Source organism: Lepidochelys kempii, chromosome 2 (genome assembly GCF_965140285.1).
Source record: "Lepidochelys kempii isolate rLepKem1 chromosome 2, rLepKem1.hap1, whole genome shotgun sequence".
Taxonomy (NCBI): Eukaryota; Metazoa; Chordata; order Testudines; family Cheloniidae; genus Lepidochelys; species Lepidochelys kempii.
Window position 1 is genome coordinate 64122709 of NC_136381.1, and position 23499 is coordinate 64146207.

The 23499-nt window shown below is 41.2% G+C and overlaps 1 protein-coding gene across 12 annotated transcripts in view; it reads right to left on the reverse strand.

The window, feature by feature from the left end:
* Positions 1–23499, reverse strand: part of NKAIN3 (sodium/potassium transporting ATPase interacting 3) — a 663159-nt gene that overhangs the window by 38881 nt on the left and 600779 nt on the right. For 2 of the 12 annotated variants that reach the window (XM_073331052.2, XM_078851527.1), the window contains one exon: positions 14550–14802. The exons of 6 other annotated variants lie outside the window; for them this stretch is intronic. In XM_073331052.2, coding sequence (XP_073187153.1) covers positions 14669–14802 — 134 coding nt within the window. In that variant the 3' untranslated portion in view covers positions 14550–14668. Of the gene's footprint in view, positions 1–14547; positions 14803–15677; positions 16122–23499 lie in introns of those variants that run through there. 4 more of the 12 variants (XM_073331056.2, XM_073331051.2, XM_073331062.2 and 1 more) reach the window with 4 other exon arrangements.

Sequence of the window (23499 nt, forward strand, 5' to 3'; positions counted from 1 at the left end):
AACACTGATTACCAGTCTTTGCCTGACATACGAAATAATTTATCACGTCATGCAAATTTGGAGATATCAGATATTAACTAGGAGTTGATATGAGATGAATATCTAGCTGAATGTTTCTCTTTGCTATTCATAGCCATACATACATGATCTTACAAAAGCCCTCTCCTATAAATATGAATGGACTTGACTTTGAATCATATTAAGATAGCTCTCAAAACAAGAAACAGGTCTATCACATGAGACAACAAAGGAAAATGTCATTTTTCCCTTATAAGCTGTGTTTTACATAGATCTGGCTGACAGTTTTTCAAATTAGAATTTCTCTTTATGTAGTTTCTCTGTAAAAGATTCATTTTCAGTTATTTTAATTATAAATTATTTTTCAGATAATATTTTTTTAGAAATATGATCTCATTTGACCTGCTTTTTTCACTTAGGTCTTAGCTGATTCCCAGGATGGAAACAGAAAAGAAAAGGTAGCCATTAACTACCTTTAGTTATCTGAGCTTCTATTCTCAGCCTGAGAAAAGAAATATTTCTGTGTACCAGCCAGCTACAAGAGACAACTCAGGTTTGGCTGTAGGAGTCAAATGTCTATCAAACAAAACTCTTTGCTTCTGCTTCAGTGAGCTTTTATGTAGAACCCCCCAAGAAAAACAAACATACATACGGATGGCAATGAATAACTGATTTATTTATCTCTTGCCTGGTTAATGAATTATAGGCAATACCTGCTATTGAGCCATAAGACTATTATAATACGCTTTAATCCAGAGAGCCACTTACATCGTGAATATGGAAGCTCTATGGAAATATCATTTGATTTTCTATGTAGTCATATATGATATGCATTAAAAAAACCCAACAGTTTAGCAGTAGTGATATTCAGTCATTAGAAAAGAACACTGCATGGAGTCCAGTCATTAACTACTTTCTTGCAGAGATACACTTAGAAAACTAGGGAGAGAATTTTCAGCACCCTGCAGATAATTGCTGGTTATAGAGGAAACTAGTTATTTGATCTGCAGCTGGCTGCAAAACATGATCCATATTTCCAGGGAATTGCTCTCTCCTTGTGTTGCCTCAGTTTTGTGGTTGTGCCGGATGCTTAATGGCCAGTTTGAAACGTTCTTTAAGATTTCACTTCATGCTGAGCTTGAAAGCTGCAAAACTGCTTTGACTGCTACTATGGGCAGTCTATTAAAATGATATTCACTCACTCGTGGGCTGTACTGGGAGGGAATGGCTGTCAATCTCCCTCAGTGAGAAGAGTGTAAAACACTGCGGGCCCAAGGAGGTGCTCCTGCTGTCATTAATAATGTTAAGATCTATTCTTTGCTGGATAGCAGACATCCATATATGTTTTATTGCTATTAATTCACTGCTTTCACCCACGTGCTGAAACTAAAATTTCTTTTCAGGTTTGGGAGGAAATCACAGAAGGATAAGAAAAGGGGCCTGAAAAGATTATTATCCTACAAAACATAGTTTCTTTGGCCATAGCCCATAACAGTAACCTGCTGTTTTCAGGATCTCTGCAGGATGAGTGCAGGGGACTGTACTAAAAGATCTTTTGAGGTCCCTTCCAGTCCTACAACTCTATGATTCTATATAGCTGCTATAGCTTGTCAGGCCATTGTTATATTACCAATATTTCCTTTAAAAGTTACCAAGTTTTAGGTGTGGCTGAACATGGAGGTGTAAGGAGAACATTCATATGCAAAATACAAACTGTGCTCTTGCAGGATCTTCACATTAACACCATGTTGAGTAGTTCAGCCTGAAATGACTTTAGAGAAGGTAAGATCAAGAAGATCCTTTATACTTGTGTAAGCCCCACAGATCGATGGCTTAAAGTAATGTTACTCTCTGCTTGCCCCTTTAGAGAAGCTACTGGCAGGTGTCATTTACATAAAGTATAATTTTGTTTATCCATAGTTCTGTGTAGTGTGTTTTGTTGCATTGTTTGGAATTTGTTTGAATTATGATTTTATGAACGTGTGTGTTAATGCAACAGTGTTCATTCATGAAAGGACATATGAATTGTGCAAGAGGGACCTCAAGGGACCTCAAGAGGCTCTGTTAGGAAGAAGAAGCCAATACAGTTACATGAGCATAAAATTGGTGTGACAGACTCATATATAAGTGTCAAATTTACCCCCATCCTCAGGTCTGAATTATTTGTAATTCAGACACCAAATAAGTATAAACCTCAGCCTAAGCTTTCTTTGCAAGTAGGATTTCCCTTGAGCAACTCTTCCCTCCCCCACAGTTCCCTCTACCCTCAAGAGACACTCCACTCTTATATCCTGGGTTGAGCTAACCAGATCCACTTACCAGCATGGGCCAACAGTAATTATTTTGCATCTTTATACTTGGCTCTAGCACCTGAGTTGAGGGGGTTTCACAGAAAAACCCTGCACGTCTCTGAAGGAGCCTAGAAACTGCCTCCCTATCACAAGGGGAAACAGTTCAGTAGGGAGGTGTAAAGAAGGAAGACCAGAGGCAACATCAATAGGAATATATGATTGTTTCGCTGTCCCCAAAAAGTACCAGGTGAGACAAAAGGGGCAAGGAAAGAATAGGGGACAGAAAATTATTAGAAACAACTTTTTAAAATGGTTTTCATTACTTAGGACTGGAGGGAGAGATTTCAGGGTTTAAAGGGCTTTCCAGAGTCATATTCCTTGCTCTGATATTGGACTGCCTCTGTAGCCTTGGGTAGGACAGATAGAGCCCATATTTTAAACTTTGTTCCCTAATTTTGGGTGTTCATATTTTGACACTTGAATACTATTCGGATGGTGTTTCTTTGCATTACTACACTTAAGAAATGTTCTGTCTTGAGTACACTTGGAGGACACTAAGACTAGAGTCATTTTAACTATGACTTTCACTACTGAATGGCCTTTCCACTTCTTCAGTGTTTTGACAATCAAGACATTAACACATTAACATCAGATATTATGAGTTTCATATTCTCTGCCAGGAACAGGGTACAAGAATAAGATATAAGGAGCATCAAAGAAGTTACCACTTTAGTGAGGCTCAAACTTTCCTTCACTGGACCACTTTGGCCCTCCTTAATCTCATAAAAGCGTGCTTTGCAAAATGTTCTCTAGCCATATTTTAAAAAGGTACTTAACGCTTCACTCCATTATTGAAATTAAACTGCATGCTGTGCAATTTCACAAAGTATTTTTAAAAGTCTTTTCTTAAATTAAGCTTTTATGTTGATTGCTTTCTAGTCTTTAAGGATCTCTCTTCAACTGAGACGACATACAAAAATCTCTTGAAAGAGTATTACTCTTTCTATATTATCTCTCTCTTGATGTGTCCATTATGTACGAAGTCTGTAACCAAAGCACCTGTAAATTTTAAGAGCCTCTTATATTTAATGAGAGTTCAGAAAGGTATGGTCTTTTGAGGGGGCTGTGTCTGTTGTCCTTCCTAGCCTCTAACTTGACATGTATGTGAAACTTTTTCTTTAGATTTAAGTAAATAGCTACATTTTATTATTTATAATGATGAATACAAAGTAATTGTTTAATTACTTTTATTTACCAATCCTATCAGACTATACTATGCCATCTATGAATTCTACTCTGAGATCTTGGGTTTACCAAGGTTATTTTGCCCTCTCTAGTTTCCATTTTGGTTTTCATTACTACAGTTCTCTCTCCCTATAATTAGAATTTTGATTCATACTCATTTTACCAGGGCAACTCAACATGGGTGTTGGAGTCAGATGCTTTTCTGCATATTTGACTATAACTTATGCCACATAGCAGCACTTCTTTGCACAAGTACTTTCCGAACAAAATATTACAAGTTATATATTTTTCTTGATTATACTTGGAATTCCTTCTTTTTCTTTTTTTAAAGTTTTATCATAAAAATAATTTTAAATAGGGCATGAGGCAGGCTAACTGACAGTGGTGCCTGTGACTGAAGTGTGAGTTATATCTGCCAGCTATTTTAACTTCTACTCCCTAATTTTAACTGGTAAGATACTTGGAAAGAAGAATACTGGATGGAACTTGTTTTGGCTAACGACTGCATTTGTCTCTTTCGCTTCCTTCCTGATCTAACTGCTTTGCTTATAATGCTCTGGGATTTCTGCATTTCCCCGAAATGAGATTGCTGCAGTGCAAATGTGCATGTTAAATTGAGAAAAAAAGTCCAGGCATGGATGTGGATACAAAAACATAGACCCTCACCGTCATCCACCAACCACATTCATATGGTACTGAGAACAGAAATGATGCCCTGCAGCTCTAACAATACGGGTGTTTCACTGGTCTGCTAAAAGGACAGCTCCACTAGTTCAAACAGTAAAGGAGACTGTTATATATAAAGGTTGTTGCATTACAGCTTCAGTCACACCTCAGAACACAGGATCTTAATGATAAATTCCAGGCTGGCTTCAGGGGAGACAAAGCTAGGAGTCCGCATTTTGAAGATGTGCTTTGATCTTTTGTTGCAGGCTGATTCAGGGATATGTGTTCTCTATTAGTGCAGCTTTATCTCTCCGCACAAATCCTGGTGCCCTTTTAAAATGTTTAGTACAGATGGTAAGATTGACTGGAACAGATCTATCCCATTTACAGGTCAATGCCAATTTATAAGTTAGGTATTTTGCTTCCCTAAGCTTGTTTTTTATGCTGCGAGGGACCCAGAAGGCTGTTTTTTGCCTTTTGATTTTAGTACTTGTATAATCTTCTTGCTTCAGTTATTTGTCAGTATGATCTGAATTTTCATCATTGTACTGACTATACTTCTCTACCTTCCTTGTTACTATATAGCCAAGATTGTCTCAAGTGCTATTGTTTTGTTTTACCACAGTCCGAATTGCTATGTCAGGTAATTTTCTCAAGTTAAATCTTCTCTTATGATCAAGTTCCAATACACATTAAGTGACAGTACAGCTGAATTTCCCAGAGCAATATATTTTCATCATTAAATACATGAATGATGAAGTAATGCTTTACCGAATATTTTGGATGTGTAGAATAGTGGACATAGCTCACCCCTTTAAGTTCAGCTGCAGAAGAAAACCCGTATCACAAATGGAAAAGTCATTCAGTGGAAGAAAGTTCTTTTACTAGAACCTTCTAACAGAAACCACTCATAAACAAGCATTTACTATAACAGGAATATCTTTCAGGGCAGGTTGTGTGTTAACTTGTATCTAAGAAATTTGCTCAAACCTCACTTATTTTAAGTATATTGTATTTGTCTTCTCCTTTCTCTTGTCCTATCATTGTAGCCATCCTAACAATACTTTGTGATGTCCCTGTTTTCTATAAATATTACTTTTGTTTTCATTTGATTGTTTTAATTTAATATTAACTAAATGTTAATATTAGTATAAAAAACCTAGGTCTTCCTTTTCCAGAGCACCTTGCCAGTTTTCTCAGAGATATGTATTGGTTTCTTTTCTCATTTGTGGCATTTAGCATTGAGATTTTCAAAGCTGCCTATGAGATTCAGATATCCAAGTCCAGTTGAAGATTTTACCAGTTTTGTCACTAGCATCCTTATTGCCCCACCAAAAAAATCATCATCCCCCCCAGCACCTGACCCTTACTCACCTGATCTCCCTTCTCCTCAGTCCCTTGCTTAGTCCAATACACCATGCTACCTCTCATGCTATTGAGCCACTGCTCCTTGGGACCAGTGGCCATACAAGCTGCTCTGCAGAGAAGTTGGCTGAGAGGGAGCTTGATATAGCTTGGTGCACTAGGACCTATAACTGATCTTGATCCCACGTCTTTCCATGAAACTAGAGACTCATGGGTATGTTTTTTTCTGTACTCTTAAGCACAGTCCTGGGGGGCTGCAAAGGAATTGTGAATAATCTGTGATCTTTAGGAAAATTGAATGACTGTGCTCTCAGCCCAAGGACTTGTCTGGATTGATTCACACTTTCAAAGTTATCTTAGTAAGGAAAAAGATGAGAAACTTCCTTTTTATTAAAACTAAGCTAGATTGTCCTCTACATTTCTTGGTCTCCTTAACAGGGCAGGGGGCCTACAGCTGCAGGCTCAGAATTCTAAATTGCTAATTCATGCATGAATTTTTTAAATGAATCAAACATGCAAAGCTATTCATAAAAGGAAGCAATGGGAAAATTCATCTAAACTGAAGCCATTCAAATTACTGAATCCCAAGATCCTTTACCAGTATGTAATCGGGATAATTTAGGTGTAAGACCTGATTAATTGACTCTATAATCTATTCAGCTCTCCACACGGCCTCACAACATGCAATTACCTTTCAATCCAGACCCACACATCAAATATTAAAAGCAGTACTGAAAGCTATTATTAAATTAGAGTTCTTAAGCCCGATGCCAGATAGCAAAAACTGTCACTTGTAGAACAGTAACACTGAAATAGATGTGATTTAAACTGAGGACTGGAAATTGGAAGAACCTGCCTGCATAAAAGGAAGAAAAATTATGATTTCAAGGAGACAGGATTTGCACTGATGGGTGGGATTCTGATAAGTTGCTGTACAAGTTCCACAAAGGAAAACAGACTCAAGGTAGCTGCCACTTAGAAGTGAAAAAGTACAAAGATCAGGAGTGGATGAGGAAATACAGATTTAAAAAGAGATTCAACTTTAACGGAAAGGCAAGGGGAAGCTCAGGACATGAACAGGCACCACTTAGGCCCAGATGTGATGTCAAGTGAAAAGCTCAGGAGATGGAAGCTGGAGTAAGATTGATTTAACAATAGATACAATTTAAACAGAAAAGCTAAGGTGCTGGGAGCTGAGCTTTGGGATAACATCCATTTAAACATAGATTTAAACAGAAAGGCCAAGGACGTGGTAGGTGGAGACTAGAACAAGATCAATATTAAATTAGCTAAGTGGAAGCTGGAATCAAATCAGTATGTTAAGATTGCCGAATAGAGTATTTGGGGATGGGGAAGGAATGTGTGGACATGGGAAACAAGGAGGCATATTTAATAAACTATACATGAACACTAACTATAGGTATTGTTTAACCTGAATAGGAATATTATGTATTATATTAGTGTTCCCCTGGACACTTAAAGGAAGGCACAATCCCTGGCCAAGGAAATTACATTCATATTTGAAGGGAAGGGAGATATATATATTGATCAATAGCAAAAACAATGAACAGGAATTAAATTTGCATAGTATGAGGAAGCAATTAACTGAAAGGACTCACATTTTATTTTTATGTCAGTAAACTAATTTAATCCTAAGGGAAGTGTGTGCATGTGTGTGTGTGTATTTTCAGCATCCGGAATGGTGACTAGAGGCTAGGGTCTGTATTTTTGTATCACTAGATATTCTGATGGTTGAAACTGTAATTCATTGTGACACTTAACTCTTAGAAGAGCAAGAAAACATTAAAAAAATGCTAAATTCTGCATCACAACATATTTTTCTAACTGTCGTAATGTTTCACAAGAAAGAATGAGAATTACTCTGAATACAAAGGGTATCTCTGCAGAGGTAGCTTGCGTGATTGGCACCCACAACAGAATACCGAGGTTAGCCTAGCCTGGGTGTGAGCAGCCACAGCACAAAGCCCTACCCATATTAAATCTGTGTCCTCCCTGGTGTGTCCTCACCCGTGTGTGTTGCTAGGGATTCTGGGAGCATGACTGATGACTCTTTGTGCTGCAGTAAGTTGAGCTGCTTTATGATTATTTCCCAGTGAATTGTGGGAGAGCTTGTGTGTCCTTCTGGGCATGCAGGGGGAACTGTGGGAAGGCACTGGACAACTATAAGCACTCCAGTGTTTCAGTGTGCTTCCTCACTAAGTGGGTGGGTTACTAGCCCTACTGAAAGTGGCACCTGAGCTCTAACCCATCCCACATCTGGGTCAGCTAGCCTGGTTTAAAGAATCACTTTAAACCAATATGGATGGGAGGGGTCTTAGGGCCAACATCTGAGTAAAGGTCTGCAGTGAAGATGTACATAAATAATTTACCACAGGCAAGAATGGTATTGGCAAAAATAAGCCAGGCTTTTGATTCCCAAGTCTTTTGATTCACTTTTTCCTGTAGCTTGTGTAACCCTTCTGCCCGTCAGAGTTGGCAGCAACAAGGGCCGGGTTCAATATCTAGGGGATCCATTCCAATAACACAATGCAAACCGGCTCGAGCCCCCACCCAGTGACCTGGGACAAATACATACCACCCCTGCTGGGCGCCTCCAAGAGGCAATACTTCCCCTCTCGCAAGCACATAGTCTGAGTGTAGCAAAAAGCCTTTTAATAACAGAGAGAAACAATGTGGCATTATGTTGGGGAAACACCACCAACCGGATTCATAACACAACCCATGAGCAAAAAACCCACCCCAAGCAAATTGGGGCATGCCCCTTTCCCTTTGGTTCTTGAGCCCAGCAACCCCAAATCACCCAAAGTCCCAGAAGTCCAATGACCCAAAAGTCTCTGTCCCTGGTCAGGGCAGCCCCAGAGTTCGAAAGTTTATCTGCGGAGCTTTACCTCCCAACCTGGGTGGAGATGGGACAGGGGTAAGAGGCACCTTACATGGTCTGAAGCTGACCGCCCCACAGCTCCATAGGGCTTCGCTCCGCTCCGCCAGCCGCCCCACGAACTCCTTCGCTCAGCTCCGCGGCCCACACGCAGCTCCCGCCGTCCCACAAACTGCTCCACCAGCCAGTCCACAAACTGTTCTGCGTCCCACCAGCAGCTCCCGCCGTCCTACGAACTGCTCCACCAGCCTGTCCACAAGGCACTCCAGCCGTCCTGCAAACTGCTCCACAATCTATCTTCAGGCTCCCCCACTACTTAACACAATGCTCAGTGATTTCAGCTCTTAGGTGAATTCAGCTTCTAGTAGGGGAGCCTCAGTGCTGGTGCACCATTAGCCCAAAGTGAGCTCAGCAGCCTGTAACTAGACTCCTAATGGAATCAAAGTTAGCTCTGATATTCCACAGTGGAGAGAGACAAAAGTGCAATTAGCATGTAAGGCCCTCACCAAGGGGCCCATACCACCAAGTATTAATACTTGTCCCCAGCCTCTCTCAATTCACAGAGTTTTAAAACCCATGACCCTTGCCTAGCGAGTGCTACTTAGTTGATGGTGAGTCCCTCCATCATAACAAAAGGCCACGTACAGTTCCAAGCACGGTTCCCATAATCAGGGTAATAACAATTTATTCTTCCTGCCCCAATAACATAGACACTGTGCTGCCCACAGCAGCCAAAGTGACCATTTAGGCAGCTATGGCCTCATTCTAGGCGGGGTGGGTGTGCCTATGCAAATGAGATCGGCCCCTGAAGTTCTTTTCCACAACTTGCCACACCTCGCCACCAGATGTCAGGGTGGAGCTCATCCTGACACTGCTTACTCTTGTGCTCTCTTGATGAGTTTCTAGAACGTGTGTGTTTGTGTATGGGTTTTTTAGATGTTGCCATTCTCCCTGTCATTGACCACAATTTACCTATGTACACATAATGATCTGGAATGGCTACCAACTTGCATGCTTCTTCTAACTGAATGACTCCTTTTTGCCATGGAACACATCCCAGAGTCAAAGCTCCCGTCTGAAATATGCCACCATACTATATCCTATATCTGCACCCTGCACTGCTCCTTATTGTGCATGTGACTATTAAAGACACACTATAGCCTCATTGTAGCAGGCAATACCTTTCTAGCACCCCCTTGGGGAAAGGGTGGGCACTGTTCCTGTTTTAGAGCCCGGGGCACAGCCCTCTAGATGTTCACAGTGTCTCCCCCTTGTGGGAAGAAGTTAAAGTAGTCCAAACAAAAACTCACTATGCTGCCACAGGCCACAAAAAGCAGAGTGCTAGGTCTTCAAGGAGCCAAAGAGAGGAAAAAAAGAGAAAAATGTCAGTCCATCTACTCTCTGAGAGGGCCAGGGAGACCTAGGTTTTCAAGCCATTTCCCTGGTCAGAAATCCTTGCTTCCAGGGACCAAGAAGCTCTGAGTTGCAGCTCTGCTCCTTCAGAGTGCTGCTGTGCATTGAGTAGAGATTCTCTATTCTAAGGACCTGCCCATCTTGAGGCTTGACAAGCCTCACAGCTGCTCTGATTGCGCACAGAGGAGCTCTTTAACTCCTTCCTGGCTGGGGTGAGGATCTTCCACACCACACTTTTATACAGGGATCACTTTTATAGCATGTCTGGGTACCATCTCCTCATCACTACTGGGACAGAGCCCAACAATTGTTTAACAGTGCACAGCAATACTGCATGACAGTTTAGAACCGGAGATGAAGACTACTCTATTCAATCTGCCTGTTGACCTGCAGGGCAGAGGCTAAAATAGATTTCTTTTCTCAGTTTTTGACTTGTCATGATATTTTTGAAGGGGTGAGTCACAGTGCAGGTCCATTATTCTGAAGTAGAATAAGAGAGTCAAATACAGTCTCCATTGAAATCAATGTGAGTTTTACCATTGACTTCAGCAGGGCCAGGATTTCACTCACTGTCTTTAGTGCTGATAGTATTAAACAGGTTTTTATTTTGTGTAGCTCCCATAGATTTTGCTACTGGATGCTGGGAATTTATCAATCCACATGTTTCCACAACATCTACCAAACTGGATCCTGATGCTGGATGAGACTACTGCATACTTCTTCAGTGTAAATAATAAAGTAACATGTAGGGATAATTTAAGGAGCAGAATGGCCCTTGCTGTGTTTGTCTTCATTATTTACTTCAGAATGCATTGTGTTAGCTTAGTCTAGGAGCAATTTTAGATTTCAAGTTAATCCTGTGATGTAAAAGCATCATGTACTAGGGTTTACTGATGGGCAGGAAGGCATCAAAGGAATTCCAAGATCATCATAGAAGATTCATCCTTTTTATTAGCAAGATGGGGCTGGTAAAGGAGGGCAAAAGTGGCACAGGAAATATGTGGGGTATGAATCTAAACAATCAGCTTCCAGCTGAACACACAATGCCTCATCAGTGGTGCCAGGTTACTAGGAAAAATAATCTACCAGATCTGTGGCTTGAAAACTAGCTCCAGAAAAGTTGTCACTGATTAGCTCCAGAAAAGTTGTCTCAAAAATTTTCACATGGTGACCCATGGCTCAAAAGACAGTGTGTCTCATGGACACCTCTGCATTCATGATCTCATGTTTCATCTCCCCTGCCACTCACAATCATATAACATTTGCAACTACAGCAACGTCTTAAATAGAAAAGTGATATTACCAAAATATGTATATATTTTCAACTGTCTTTAATGTGATTTAACGCTTGGAAACAAGGGGGAGCAGCCAGCAGATTCTTCACAGAGCACCAGCAGATGCTCCGTGGGCCCCTGGAGCTCCTGAAACCACATTTGAGAACTGCCAGATTAGACACTTCATCTCCAGACAGACAATAACTGTAGAACCCATGGAACAAAAAAAAGCATTGTCAGAGAAGTCCACCCACACTTGGTCACAGCTCAAGGCACGCCTGGGGGACACACCAGGGCTGTGACTTCATCCTGCCTCCATTTTCAATAGCACATCATGCTCTTGGCTGACCCAATTGTTAATCTTTGGAGGTTTCTGGCGCAGACAGCTCAGAAAGATACAAGTATCCATATAAGTCTCCTAAAATACAGCTAGTCACTGCTGTCTTATAAAAACACTCCAAACCCAGGGGAATGCTTTAAATCGGGCAGCAACAATGTTGTTTCAGTGCCAGCTAGTAAAGCCTATTATCATTCTATTGTGATGGTCAGTCAAGCATATTGAAGTACTAGCCATTAGCGACACATTGTGTTTCTCCTCATTGCCTGTCATTATAATACTAACAGCATCTCACAGATTCCTAATGACAGTTTAAGTTAGGAACTGCTGGCCACTGTTCTGAAAGTTTCAGAAGCCTCCTGCTTTCAATACGTTTAATTAGGATGTTTATTGTCTTGCGATACTTGTGGTTCTTGTCATACATAATGCAGCTGAAAGGCAGTCAGCCATTTTCTTGGTCATCCCTGTACAGTGCCAATAAGGTAACTATTTTGATTTATGGTGAAAATCCTCTTCTAATAAAACGTAAGTCTAGAGGACTGCATTTCAAAAGGATTCAACCATATGAAGTCTTCCAGTTGGTGTGATGATATAATAGCAGATTCCAAATAACTGCACAGTTCATGACAGATAGATTGGTGCAGGGTCCAGTGCTACTCAGATGTTTATTATAGTGAGAAAAGATGTGCAGTCAATGAGACGTGGATCCACCGTATGGTGCCAGTGGTGCTCGTGGCTTCAGGTTAAGTCAGGCATTAAGTATATATAGCGCCCATTTCATAGGGACATTGGAACCAACCATGGCGAGCTGCATCTTAAAAGAATTTGTCACCCATCTTCAGATGCTGGTAAGAACAGGTGTATGTGTGTGTGTGGGGGGGGGGGATGGGGGGGTTCTAGAAAGTCACAGATAACTTATGTTGTTGCAAGAGGTACCTGGTTATGTCATTGTGAGGTACAGCAAAGTGCATTGCTGGCATGTGGGTTCACGTTGGATGATGAAATCAAAATGGCACAGTACAGCTGAGGCAATGGGGATAAGGTCAAGCCAAGGTTGCAAAGGCTGGAGAGGCAAATATTGTGTAACTTTGTGGGCTGGACACTTCCAATATGGGACTCAAACATGTTCTTATAATTGGCGATGTTCTACTTAGTCCCAGGCAGGTCACCTGAATAGAGGACAAGATAATTTATCCAGTTCCCCAACATCAGATCCACAAGGTATCAGCTGATGTCCCTCTGATTAGTGCATCCCTAAACACTGTGGTACAGTTAAACCGAGTCACACCATCATTGTATTTAAATGTGAAAGCCTTAATGAGTAGGCGCACAGAACATTTGTTGACTTGAAAACAGAAGTATTCAAAGCAATATAGACACACTGGGGAAATGCTCTGCAGTGGGAATTAGCGTACAATATCGGGGAACATCTGTGGATATGCATGATATCAACAGGCTTTGTAATTGTGCAAGGCATATTAATATTTCTGTAAATTGTTTTGATTTGGCAGGTTTGGATTTTGATTAAGCAATTGAGGAGAAGCAGAGATGTATATGAAATACAGGCCTGGATGAAGCCTGAGAAAGGATTCTATAGCTTCATAGTGGGGAGTGTTAGGAGTGAAAACATGCTCAGGCCTGATGGAGCCTGCTTAGGTTTACTTAGCATAAGTTGAATTGCACAGGTGTAAGAAATGGCCAAGTAATCAAGTTTGCAAGGCATGCTGAAGAGAAAAGTAACCACGCAACCAGAAAAGACTGATTTGAGCAAGCACAAAACCTGTACTGACAGAGGAGACGAGTTAATAGGCAAATTATAGGTTAATACATATGTATAAGGAAAGATAACAGAAAGTTATATACAGTGAGTATAACAAAGGATCGGGTTCCCAAAGTGCTTTCCACTTGTAATTGATCACTACTTCTGGGTGATAAAGATTTGATTTGATAAAAATTGTCCCGTCAGCTGAGTGGTGAATTTCTGTTCAACAATGCCCGCAGCCATAAATACGTTACACATGGTTCGCACTTTTGGCAGGGGTGCTCAGTGCTCAGGCTGCTAGGAGCAGGACAAGGCCAGGCTGGACCCCTGGGATAGCCCTTGTGCAGGAGATGGCACCATGGCAGCAATAAGCAGAAGCAGCACTGGCCACCTCACTGCCCACTAAGGTTTGGACCCGTGGCACTCCATCAGGCTGGGGCCAAAATTGAGTGAGTGGCAGTGTAACCTGGTACATGCAAGTTGCAATGCCACTCAGGTTTGGCCCTGCAGCCCTTCCTGAGCAGTGCTGTGACCCCCTGGCACAAGGGTGCAACCCTACTCACTAAATTTTGGTCTTGCCACTCAACCCTCGTCACGATGGAGAGGCTGTGGGGCCAAACCTGAGTGGGCAGTGGGGTGACCTATGCTGCTCCTCCTCTCCCCTGCCATAGGGCTGGCTCCTACATCAGGTCTCCGTCCTGGGGACCTACCCAGCTTTGTCCCTCTTCCAGATGCACATGTCCCTTCTGCTCTGCTTGCAGGACTTGCTCAGCAACAGCCTCAAGACCTGGGAGCTGCAGTGTGTGCCCACATGGGGAAACCAACCAGGGGAAGGGTGGCAGGGAGCCCTGGGTGGGGTGGGGGCTGGACATGAGGGGGTTCAATTGTGTGTACCATGTGAAAAATTCATGGGGTGGCCCCTGTACGACAGCACAATGTTAACAGAATTATGTCTACTGCTAAATGTTGCCAAGTCCTTGGGAATTCATTGCCACTTCTTTATTGCCTCCCACAAAAGAGAGTGGATTCATAGGGAGTTTATCACCCACTGTATAACTATGTAAATATTAAACAATGTCAGGAAGTAAACCTCTTGCTTATTTGACTGTTCACAACAGATGTTCAATGGTGGGCATAAATGAAATGTTATATTTCATAGAGCACAATGTTATAGTTTTTTTAGTGTGGATAATAATATATTATGTGTTAATTAATAGACTTGTCTAGCAATGCCACCTGGCTGTTTCTTTACTAGAGATTACAGTATAATGAAATGTTTTCATTAAAAAAGAGCCTCCTGGGAGAAAAAATAAGCAGATTCAGCTCTCAAAATATGTTAGCTCTGACAACAGCCTTGATATAGAGGGGACCGGCATAAAACATTCGACTACTCAGTTATTAACTTTGGTTTTGTGGTGTTGCTGTCTGGATAATGCCTTCGCCTCTTGGACAATGGAAGCTTCCTGTAGCTCTGCTCAGACACAGGAGAGATTTCAACTTCCTTTGGTTAACCATCTGGGTCTCGGTGTTGCCTGTGTAACAAATGCTGAATCACAACTGATGGTTTTGTGGCAACTCCGTTCCTCCTACTTCACATCCTTTTCCTGACTCATTTCGTTCACATGCAACCAAACTCCCACTGCCATCTCACGAGATGCACACACCGTTCAGAGCTACCCCTTTTAGACATGCAGATGTTATATTTATAACCTAGCATTTAGTGGTAATAAAATGTTATTGGTTGTTCCACTAAGAAAGTCTACAAAATATTTATAAAGGTTAATCATGTTTTAAAAATAATTATTTTGCCTTGCCTCCAGACTCCACTTTTTAAAAAACGTTCAGTAACTCTGACAAGCTGGTAACAAGCTTCTCAGTCCATTTTTTAAGAGAAAATGATTTACAAACAGGATAGTGACAGGTTTTTATGATTACAGATTTCACATCTTTTAGTCTCTCCAAAAGGCTCATGTAAATTGATAGATCTACAAAGGAAGAAATGAAAAAAATAAAAGGAAGAGATATAAATAGACTTTTTCATTAGGATGAATGATGGACAAGGGTGCAAGAAGAAGAAGGTATTAACCCCACTACAGCAAGACGCCTTTTACATGGCTTCCTTTTCATTCTCTTTGACCTGCAATCATCTTCCTTCTGCGTAAAAGTTAACTACAGTCTGAAACACAAGTAAGAAGAGCAATAGCTGGAAATAAATGTTTCCTCAAGCATTTATTACCCTTCAGAAAGTGTCCATCAGCTGAAGTGCTAGCCCCCAAATCCATTTAAGCAATGCTTAGCAACCAAGTAGGAATCAGTTATTAATGTTTAAGCCAGCCTGACAGGTTTCAGTCCAAGAACTAGGCTTAACTTTGCGCACAGAATAATTCTGAGAATATTTAATTAGGGAGAGTCTGTCTCAAATAGTTTAGGATTTATTTTCTGCCCAAATGCTGCAATATTATACATTAACCAATGCTTCCAAAGAGAGGAGAGATGCTGCACACTTGTATTAAAATGTTTAAAATCACCTATTTCACTGCAATTTTTCCAACATTTATTCCATTCAATCTATATCAATATATTTATATTTTAATCAGAATGGTGTAAGGAACCATTAACAGTGTTTCTTAAAGACATTTTCTTTTATCATGCAACAGATTGAGATTGCAGGGACTCTTCTTCATCTTAAAGCCCATTCTTCCAGGGTAATTGGTCTATCTAAATCTTTTTTCCCACCGTATCAAATATGGGCATTTCTTTGTTAGGAAAGTTGTCTTCTAAAGCTGATATAACTTAGTTATAGTTTGTTGTTGTTGTTGTTTGTTTCCTCATTGACCAGAAGCCATCGATTCTATAAAAGTTAGATTTCTGTATATAATACAAATTTTCTAGAAAGTTGAGAAACAAAATGCCTATCTTGTAGATACTGATACCATGGAAGGGTGGGTTGGTTTTGATTTTTAAATAAGTTAGAAAAACTTCTTTGGCAAAGAGCTGGCCAACCATATGTATTCCATGGCTCGCCCAATCTTTAAAACTCTCTCATTTGTGATTTGTGTGAAAATCTGATTCATTTGAAATGGACGTAATTGGTGAAGGAAAAGACATTCCTGTCTCTAGTTCCATCCCAAACTGTGATGGGATATAAAAACCCCACACTGGAGAACAAGGGGCTAAGGGGTTAAGGAGCAGCTCTGGGCCCAGGCACCGCTGCCCTGCCACATCAGCAAAGCCTGCACAAAGTGGAGGCAGAGCTGCTCAGAGGGAGTTCTTTCTTGTTGCCTGAGACCTGAATCATAGAATCATAGAATATCAGGGTTGGAAGGGACCTCAGGAGGTCATCTAGTCCAACCCCCGCTGCTCAAAGCAGGACGACAAAGCCTGCAAAAGAGAGACTGGTGACTGTTTATGAAGGTCAGGAACTTTGTTTTTCATTCTTTAATTTACTCCATGGGGGAAAAGGGGACTTTAGGTAGGAAGAGATCCAGGGAGGCTGCTGCTTAGCATCCCAAGGTGCAAAACTTAGCTGCCCACTCTTGGGCTGTGGATTGGAGCCGAGTGCAGAGGATGGGCCCTTAGCTCCCCTTACAACTCCAAAAGACAGGACAACAATAGAAGCCATTCTTTTGGCAGGGAATCCAGCTGGGGAAGACCCTGAATGCTCAAGAGTTCGGGCCGCAAGTCCCTGAACTAAGGAGAAAGCAATGACACCTTTGCAGGCACTGAAAGACTTCCCTGGCTCTGGACTTTCTTTGTGTACTGCAGAAGAGGTGGATAGGAAAGTGTGAGCTGACTGGAGGGCTGAGTCACAGAAAAAGGGATAAAGAACAGGAGGACTTGTGACACCTTAGAGACTAACCAATTTATTTGAGCATGAGCTTTCGTGAGCTACAGCTCACTTCATCAGATGCATTCAGTAGAAAATACAGTGAGGAGATTTATATACACAGAGAACATGAAACAATGGGTGTTACCATACACACTGTAAGGAGAGTGATCACTTAAGGTAAGATATTAAGCAGGAGAGCGGGGAAGGGGAGCGGGGGGGGGGGGAACCTTTTGTAGTGATAATCAGGGTGGGCCATTTCCAGCAGTTGACAAGAATGTCTGAGGAACAGTGCGGGGTGGAATAAACAGTGCGGGGTGGAAATAGTTTTACTTTGTGTAATGACCCATCCACTCCCAGTCTCTATTTAAGAAGGGATAGACTCACAAGACAGAACTGTAATGGAAAAGGGGGAATGCCAGGGAGGGAGACAACCTGCCACAGACCTGCCTGTCTACTAGGCAGCACTGGTGATGAGTGTGCCCTGTCACACAAGCTCACAGAACAGCCTTTGCCAGAAGCCATGTGTACACTTCTGGAGGGCATGATTCTTTCTTAATCCATGGTAAACTAGCAATATTTACACTGCATCAGTTTTCTTATTCGACAAAGACCCAGTGTTTGGATAGATTAGAACATGCCCAATTCGCTATTGCTCTGAGCTGGCTGGCTTGATACTATTGTGTGATATTTGGAACAGCTAGGGTGGACTACACAAAGTAGCTGCACTTATCTTGGTCCTTTTTATGCCATATACAATTTTAAAAATATTCTCCAGGCAGATGGGTCTTGTTAGCCAGGGCAGGCCATCCACCTAGGAGAAGGAACTCTGATCTCAAGAACATCAGGCATGGCCAGCCATCTTATAAATGTTGTGCCAATCTCACATGCTATGGGGCTTCATCCTCAGGGAGTATATCAATACAGTGCTAGGGTATTCCTTGGAAGCAAAGTGCAACTGCTTCACCTGGTGTTTGTGGAAAGTGTACAAAGGTTAAAGAAATGAGCCCAAGAACTATGTCTGGCTTCCCTGAATGCAGGAACATGACTGGGAAATCAAGAGAAGTAGCTGAGCAACTGAATAGAAGGAGAGTGCACTTTGTCTGAATACAAGAGGCAAAGTGGAAAGGGTTGAGATCCATGAACATCAGGGAGGGTTAATAAGTCACCCAATGAAATGGCTGGAAAGAATTACTGAGAAAAGATGCTGTGAGGAAATGGAGCAGCAAGTAAGTAACAACCAATCTGGGTTTATGCCAGGAAGGTCATCAGTGGATGCCGTGTTTGCAGCCTGAATGTTGTAGGAGAAGTATAGGGAGAAATGAAAGCAATTGTATGTAGTGTTTGTGGACCTAGAGCAGGCTTATGACAGAGTTCCTAGTGAATTGACATGGTGATGCCTGCAGCCACTCAGTTTGCCATAGACATATATTCAGATTATTGTGGATATGTACAAGGGTAGCACAACAGTAGTGAGAAGCAGCTGTGGCTACAGCGAATCATTCACTGTGATTGTACTCCTGCTTCAAAAATCAGCCTTAAGCCCATTCCTATTTATGATTGTAAATGGACACCTTGCCACAGGGGATCAGGGGAGAGGCTCCATGCAGCATGCTTTTTGCTAATTACATTATGTTGTGCCATGATGATAAATACAACCTAGAAAGGAACTGTTATGGGGTGTCCATACTCCATGCTAGCTCAGCAACCTCAGAGCAGCTGAGAGGATAAAGGGGCTGGCAAGCAGAAGGGCAGGGTGGCTACCAAAGGAGTGAGCAGGCTGGAAAAAGAAGCTCCTGCCAGCAAACTACTAAAGAGCCGCCCACAGAAAACAGCCCAGAAGGGGGTGAACTGATCCACAGGCTGGAGAGCCTGCAGAGATCCAGGGGAAGGTAGGAAGGATCTTAGGTCACTTAAGAATCCTGCTTATCTACCTCGAGGGCCCTGAGCTCGAACCCACTGGAGAGGGTGGGCCTTGTTTTCCCTCCTGATCTCCTGATGGACTTGGGAGTAAACAAAGCGTTTTCAGCCTCCTGGGCACTGGGAATAGACTGACTGCTCTGCTAGGCTATGTGAGTTCAGGGGCTACAGCACGGTTGGACAGAGGGGGTGCTGTTGTGCTGATGCACCGCCTCACAGGGACCTAGAATGATGGAGGGCTGCATTAGAAGAAAATAGTGGATGAATCAGTTGACAAAAGATGAAACACATGCTCTGCTTCATTGAGAGAGACAAGGAGAAGCTAGTAAAGCTAGATGAGATTGAGTTAAAGTCTGTGTAACAATTCAAATACTTCAAGACAGAGTTGAGCCATGATAGGAATGTCGATGAGCATGTTAGGAGTCGTAAGAAGAACTCTGGATGCAAACAGAGGAAGTTGATGGAAATTCTCTGTGCTAAAAGAACATGCCAAGTAAACTACAGAACAAAGACTATATGACAAGTTAGATGTCTTCAAATCACCAGGGCCTGATGAAATGCATCCTAGAATACTCAAGGAGCTGACTAAGAAGATATCGGAGCCATTAGCAATTATCTTTGAAAAGTCATGGAAGACGGGAGACATTCCAGAAGACTGGAAAAAGGCAAATATTGTGCCCATCTATAAAAAGGGAAATAAGGACAACCCGGGGAATTACAGACCAGTCAGTTTAACTTCTGTACCCGGAAAGATAATGAAGCAAATAATTAAACAATCAATTTGAAAACACCTAGAAGATAATAAGGTGATAAATAACAGTCAGCATGGATTTGTCAAGGACAAATCATGTCAAACCAACCTGATAGCTTTCTTTGACAGGTTAACAGTCCTTGTTGATAGGGGTGAGTGGGGTGGGAAGTGATAGATGCGGTATATCTTAACTTTAGTAAGGCTTTTGATACTGTCGTGCATGACCTTCTCATAAACAAACTAGGGAAATATAACTTAAATGGAGCAACTATAAGGTGGGTGCATAACTGGTTGGAAAATCGTTCCCAGAGAGTAGTTATCAGTGGTTCACAGTCATGCTGGAAGGGCATAATGAGTAGAGTCCCGCAGGGATCGGTTCGGTGTCTGGTTCTGTTCAATATCTTCATCAATGATTTAGATAATGGCATAGAGAGTACACTTATAAAGTCTGTGGATGATACCAAGCTGGGAAGGGTTGCAAGTGCTTTGGAGGATAGGATTAAAATTGAAAATGATCTGGACAAACTGGAGGAATGGTCTGAAGTAAATAGGATGAAATTCAATAAGGACAAATGCAAAGTACTCCATTTAGGAAGGAACAATCAGTTGCACACATACAAAATGGGAAATGACTGCCTAGGAAGGAGTACTGCGGAAAGAGATCTGGGGGTCATAGTGGATCACAAGCTAAATATGAGTCAACAGAGCAATGCTGTTGCAAAAAAAGCAAACATCATTCTCGGATGTATTAGCAGGAGTGTTGTAAGCAAGACACAAGAAGTAATGAACGCTGGTTAGGCTTGGCTGGAGTATTGTGTCCAGTTCTGGGTGCTACATAGGGTGACCAGACAGCAAGAATGAAAAAATGGGACGGGAGTGGGGAGTAATAGGAGACTGTATAAGAAAAAGACCCAAAAATCGGGACTGTCCCTATAAAATCGGGACATCTGGTCATCCTAGTGCCACATTTCAGGAAAGATGTGGACAAATTGGAGACAATCCAGAGAAGAGCAACAAAAATGATTACAAGTCTAGAAAACATGACTTATGAGGCAAGATTGAAAAAACGGGGTTTATTTAGTCTGGAGAAGAGAAGACTGAGAGGGGACATGATAACAGTTTTCAAGTACATAAAAGGTCGTTACAAGGAGGAGGGAGAAAAATTGTTCTTCTTAACCTCTGAGGATAGGACAAGAAGCAATGGGCCTAAATTGCAGCAAGGGCGGTTTAGGTTGGACATTAGGAAAAACCTTCTAACTGTCAGAGTAGTTAAGCACTGGAATAAATTGCCTAGGGTGGTTGTGGAATCTCCATCATTGGGGATTTTTAAGAGCAGGTTGGGCAAACACCTGTCAGGGATGGTCTAGATAATACTTAGTCCTGCCTTGAGTGCAGAGGACTGGACTAGATGACCTCTTGAGGTCCCTTCCAGTTCTATGATTATATCATTCTATGATTAGACTAGCTATGATGTGTGGGTTGTAATGCTGGCCAATGAAGAAGAGAGAAGAGCTACTTCATGCTGTCAAAATGAGAATGCTCAGGTGGATACTGGGCAAGATGAGAGCTGATAGGCTACATAATGAAATGGTGTGAGTCATGATACAGGTAGCTACCCATCATGGAAAAGCCCAGGGAATATTGACTGAAATGGCTGGGTCATGTAAAATGATATGTGGGGTAGAGAGTACAAGAGATAGACATTATGAGACAAAGACCATAAGGAAGACCCCCAAAATGGTGGTTTGATACACTGAAGGAGGATATGAAGAAGGCTGGTATCAGCTTGAAAGATGTACTTGATAAGAACACTTGCAGATGAAGAACAAGTGCCATAGACTCCGATTGACAGGATAAGGCAAAGGTGAAGAAGAAATTCTAAAATTCTCTATATTCCTGCTAGAGTTTAATCAGGAATGATTATGGGAAGATTTTGGAATTTGAAAGACATCTTTGGCAAAACAGTGACGCTTCTTAAAGTAAAACTGTTTCCACAAACCAATGAGAGCTGCTGAAAGAAGACCTTATATTCTAAGTACCAATGAAGGCTCAGTCTCTGGGGCTACTTCTACAGAAAACAAATGCTGACAGGAAGTAAATGAGAGTATCAATGTCCTAAACAGTAGAACTACTAGTGATGGGGGAACTGATTCCACAAAAATAGGAACCAATCCAAACCTTTACTCTAAATTAAAAAGCCACAAAGCACATTTAATTCACTTTGTTTAAAATTCTTTTTCAGTTCAGAGTAGTAACTTGGTTCCAGCCAAGAGCAAAAGCAACAAAGTGTCATGAAAAGGCTGTTGTGTCAAATTCAAGTCTATGATGCAACAGTGCCTGTTCTCCGAGATTTGTAGCTCAATTTTGCAGATCTGAATGGTTTTTGAAAAAGTGTGGATATGTATCCAAATGTTGGGGAGCTTATCTCAATTGGACGTCAAGCTTTTTTGATACCCATCAGCAGTGTTTAGCCTTCTGCTAAATTCTGAGATTTTTAAATACTAATAGAAAAATATCACCCTCATAATTGCAAGATCCTTGATTGTTTAACTGAAAAATGATTTTAAAATCTTGTTTCTTGAGATTATCATCTTAAAAATATATTATAAAACAGTGGAAAAGATCTCATTCTCATCTACAACAGGACCGGCTCATTTTACCAATCATTTGAACGAGAAGCATTAAAATGCAAATTAATAAGTAAAAGTAAATGTTTTAATTTTGTTTCTGTTATTCTTACATGTCTGAAAGACTTTTTCCACAGACTTGGCAAAAAATAAAATAATAATAATAAATTCAGCCACACTGACCCATTGTCCAAACTTTTGGGTGACTAAAATATTTTGTCTATTGAATTCCCTTCTTAAGATGTATCTATCTTAGACTTACATATAGTGCCTCTCAGTGTTTGTTTGGTTTTTTTTTTTTGCTTTGTTTTTTGCTAGCATGTAATGCCATAACAAAGATCTTTGTAAGCGTGAAAGTGCCTTGACCCCATTTCAAATAAATAGGACCAAATTCTTGGTGGGAATTTAGCCCTTAGTATTGAAAAGTACACCAGAGAAAGAAAACCTGTGATGCAGTTATGGTGACTGAGAAAATTTAGTAAAATTTTAGCCTATGCCCAAGAGAATTTGGAAAATGTATAACTGAGCAAGTGAAAAGGCCAAAGCATACCAATCCCAATGAAAGATGGAGAGCTAAATTAAAATAAACTTTCACTGGATATCTAAAATTGCAATTTGCATCCAACAACAAAACATTGTTTGTCATTGGTATATAGTGGAGACAAGTAAAAACTGACTTCAGATACGTGACCTCTCTAAAGTTCTAAAAAACATGCACAAGGCTATTCTGTATCACTTGCTGTATTTTGCCCCCTAATTAAATGTGTTAGGATCTGAGCCTGTGAAGTATTGAGTGGCCTCTATGATAGATATGGGGGTGTCTTGCCATATCCTTGGGAGACCATATTAAATTAAATATCTTTGGGGTCTATTATATTAAATGAATGATTAATGTATCATTGTGGGCTGGGACTGTATGTAACCTCTTTTTGGTGTGTGGGTGTGGTGGTGGTGGTGACTATGACAGATGGGAGACCTGGGAGTTCAAAGGACTATACTGAAAATGTGCCAGACAAGACTAGAATTTTTGGGCATAGTAAGTGGTAAGAGGATTTCCTGGGGGATACCTAGGGAGAGGTTAATGCAAATTTCCTACCTCTGATTA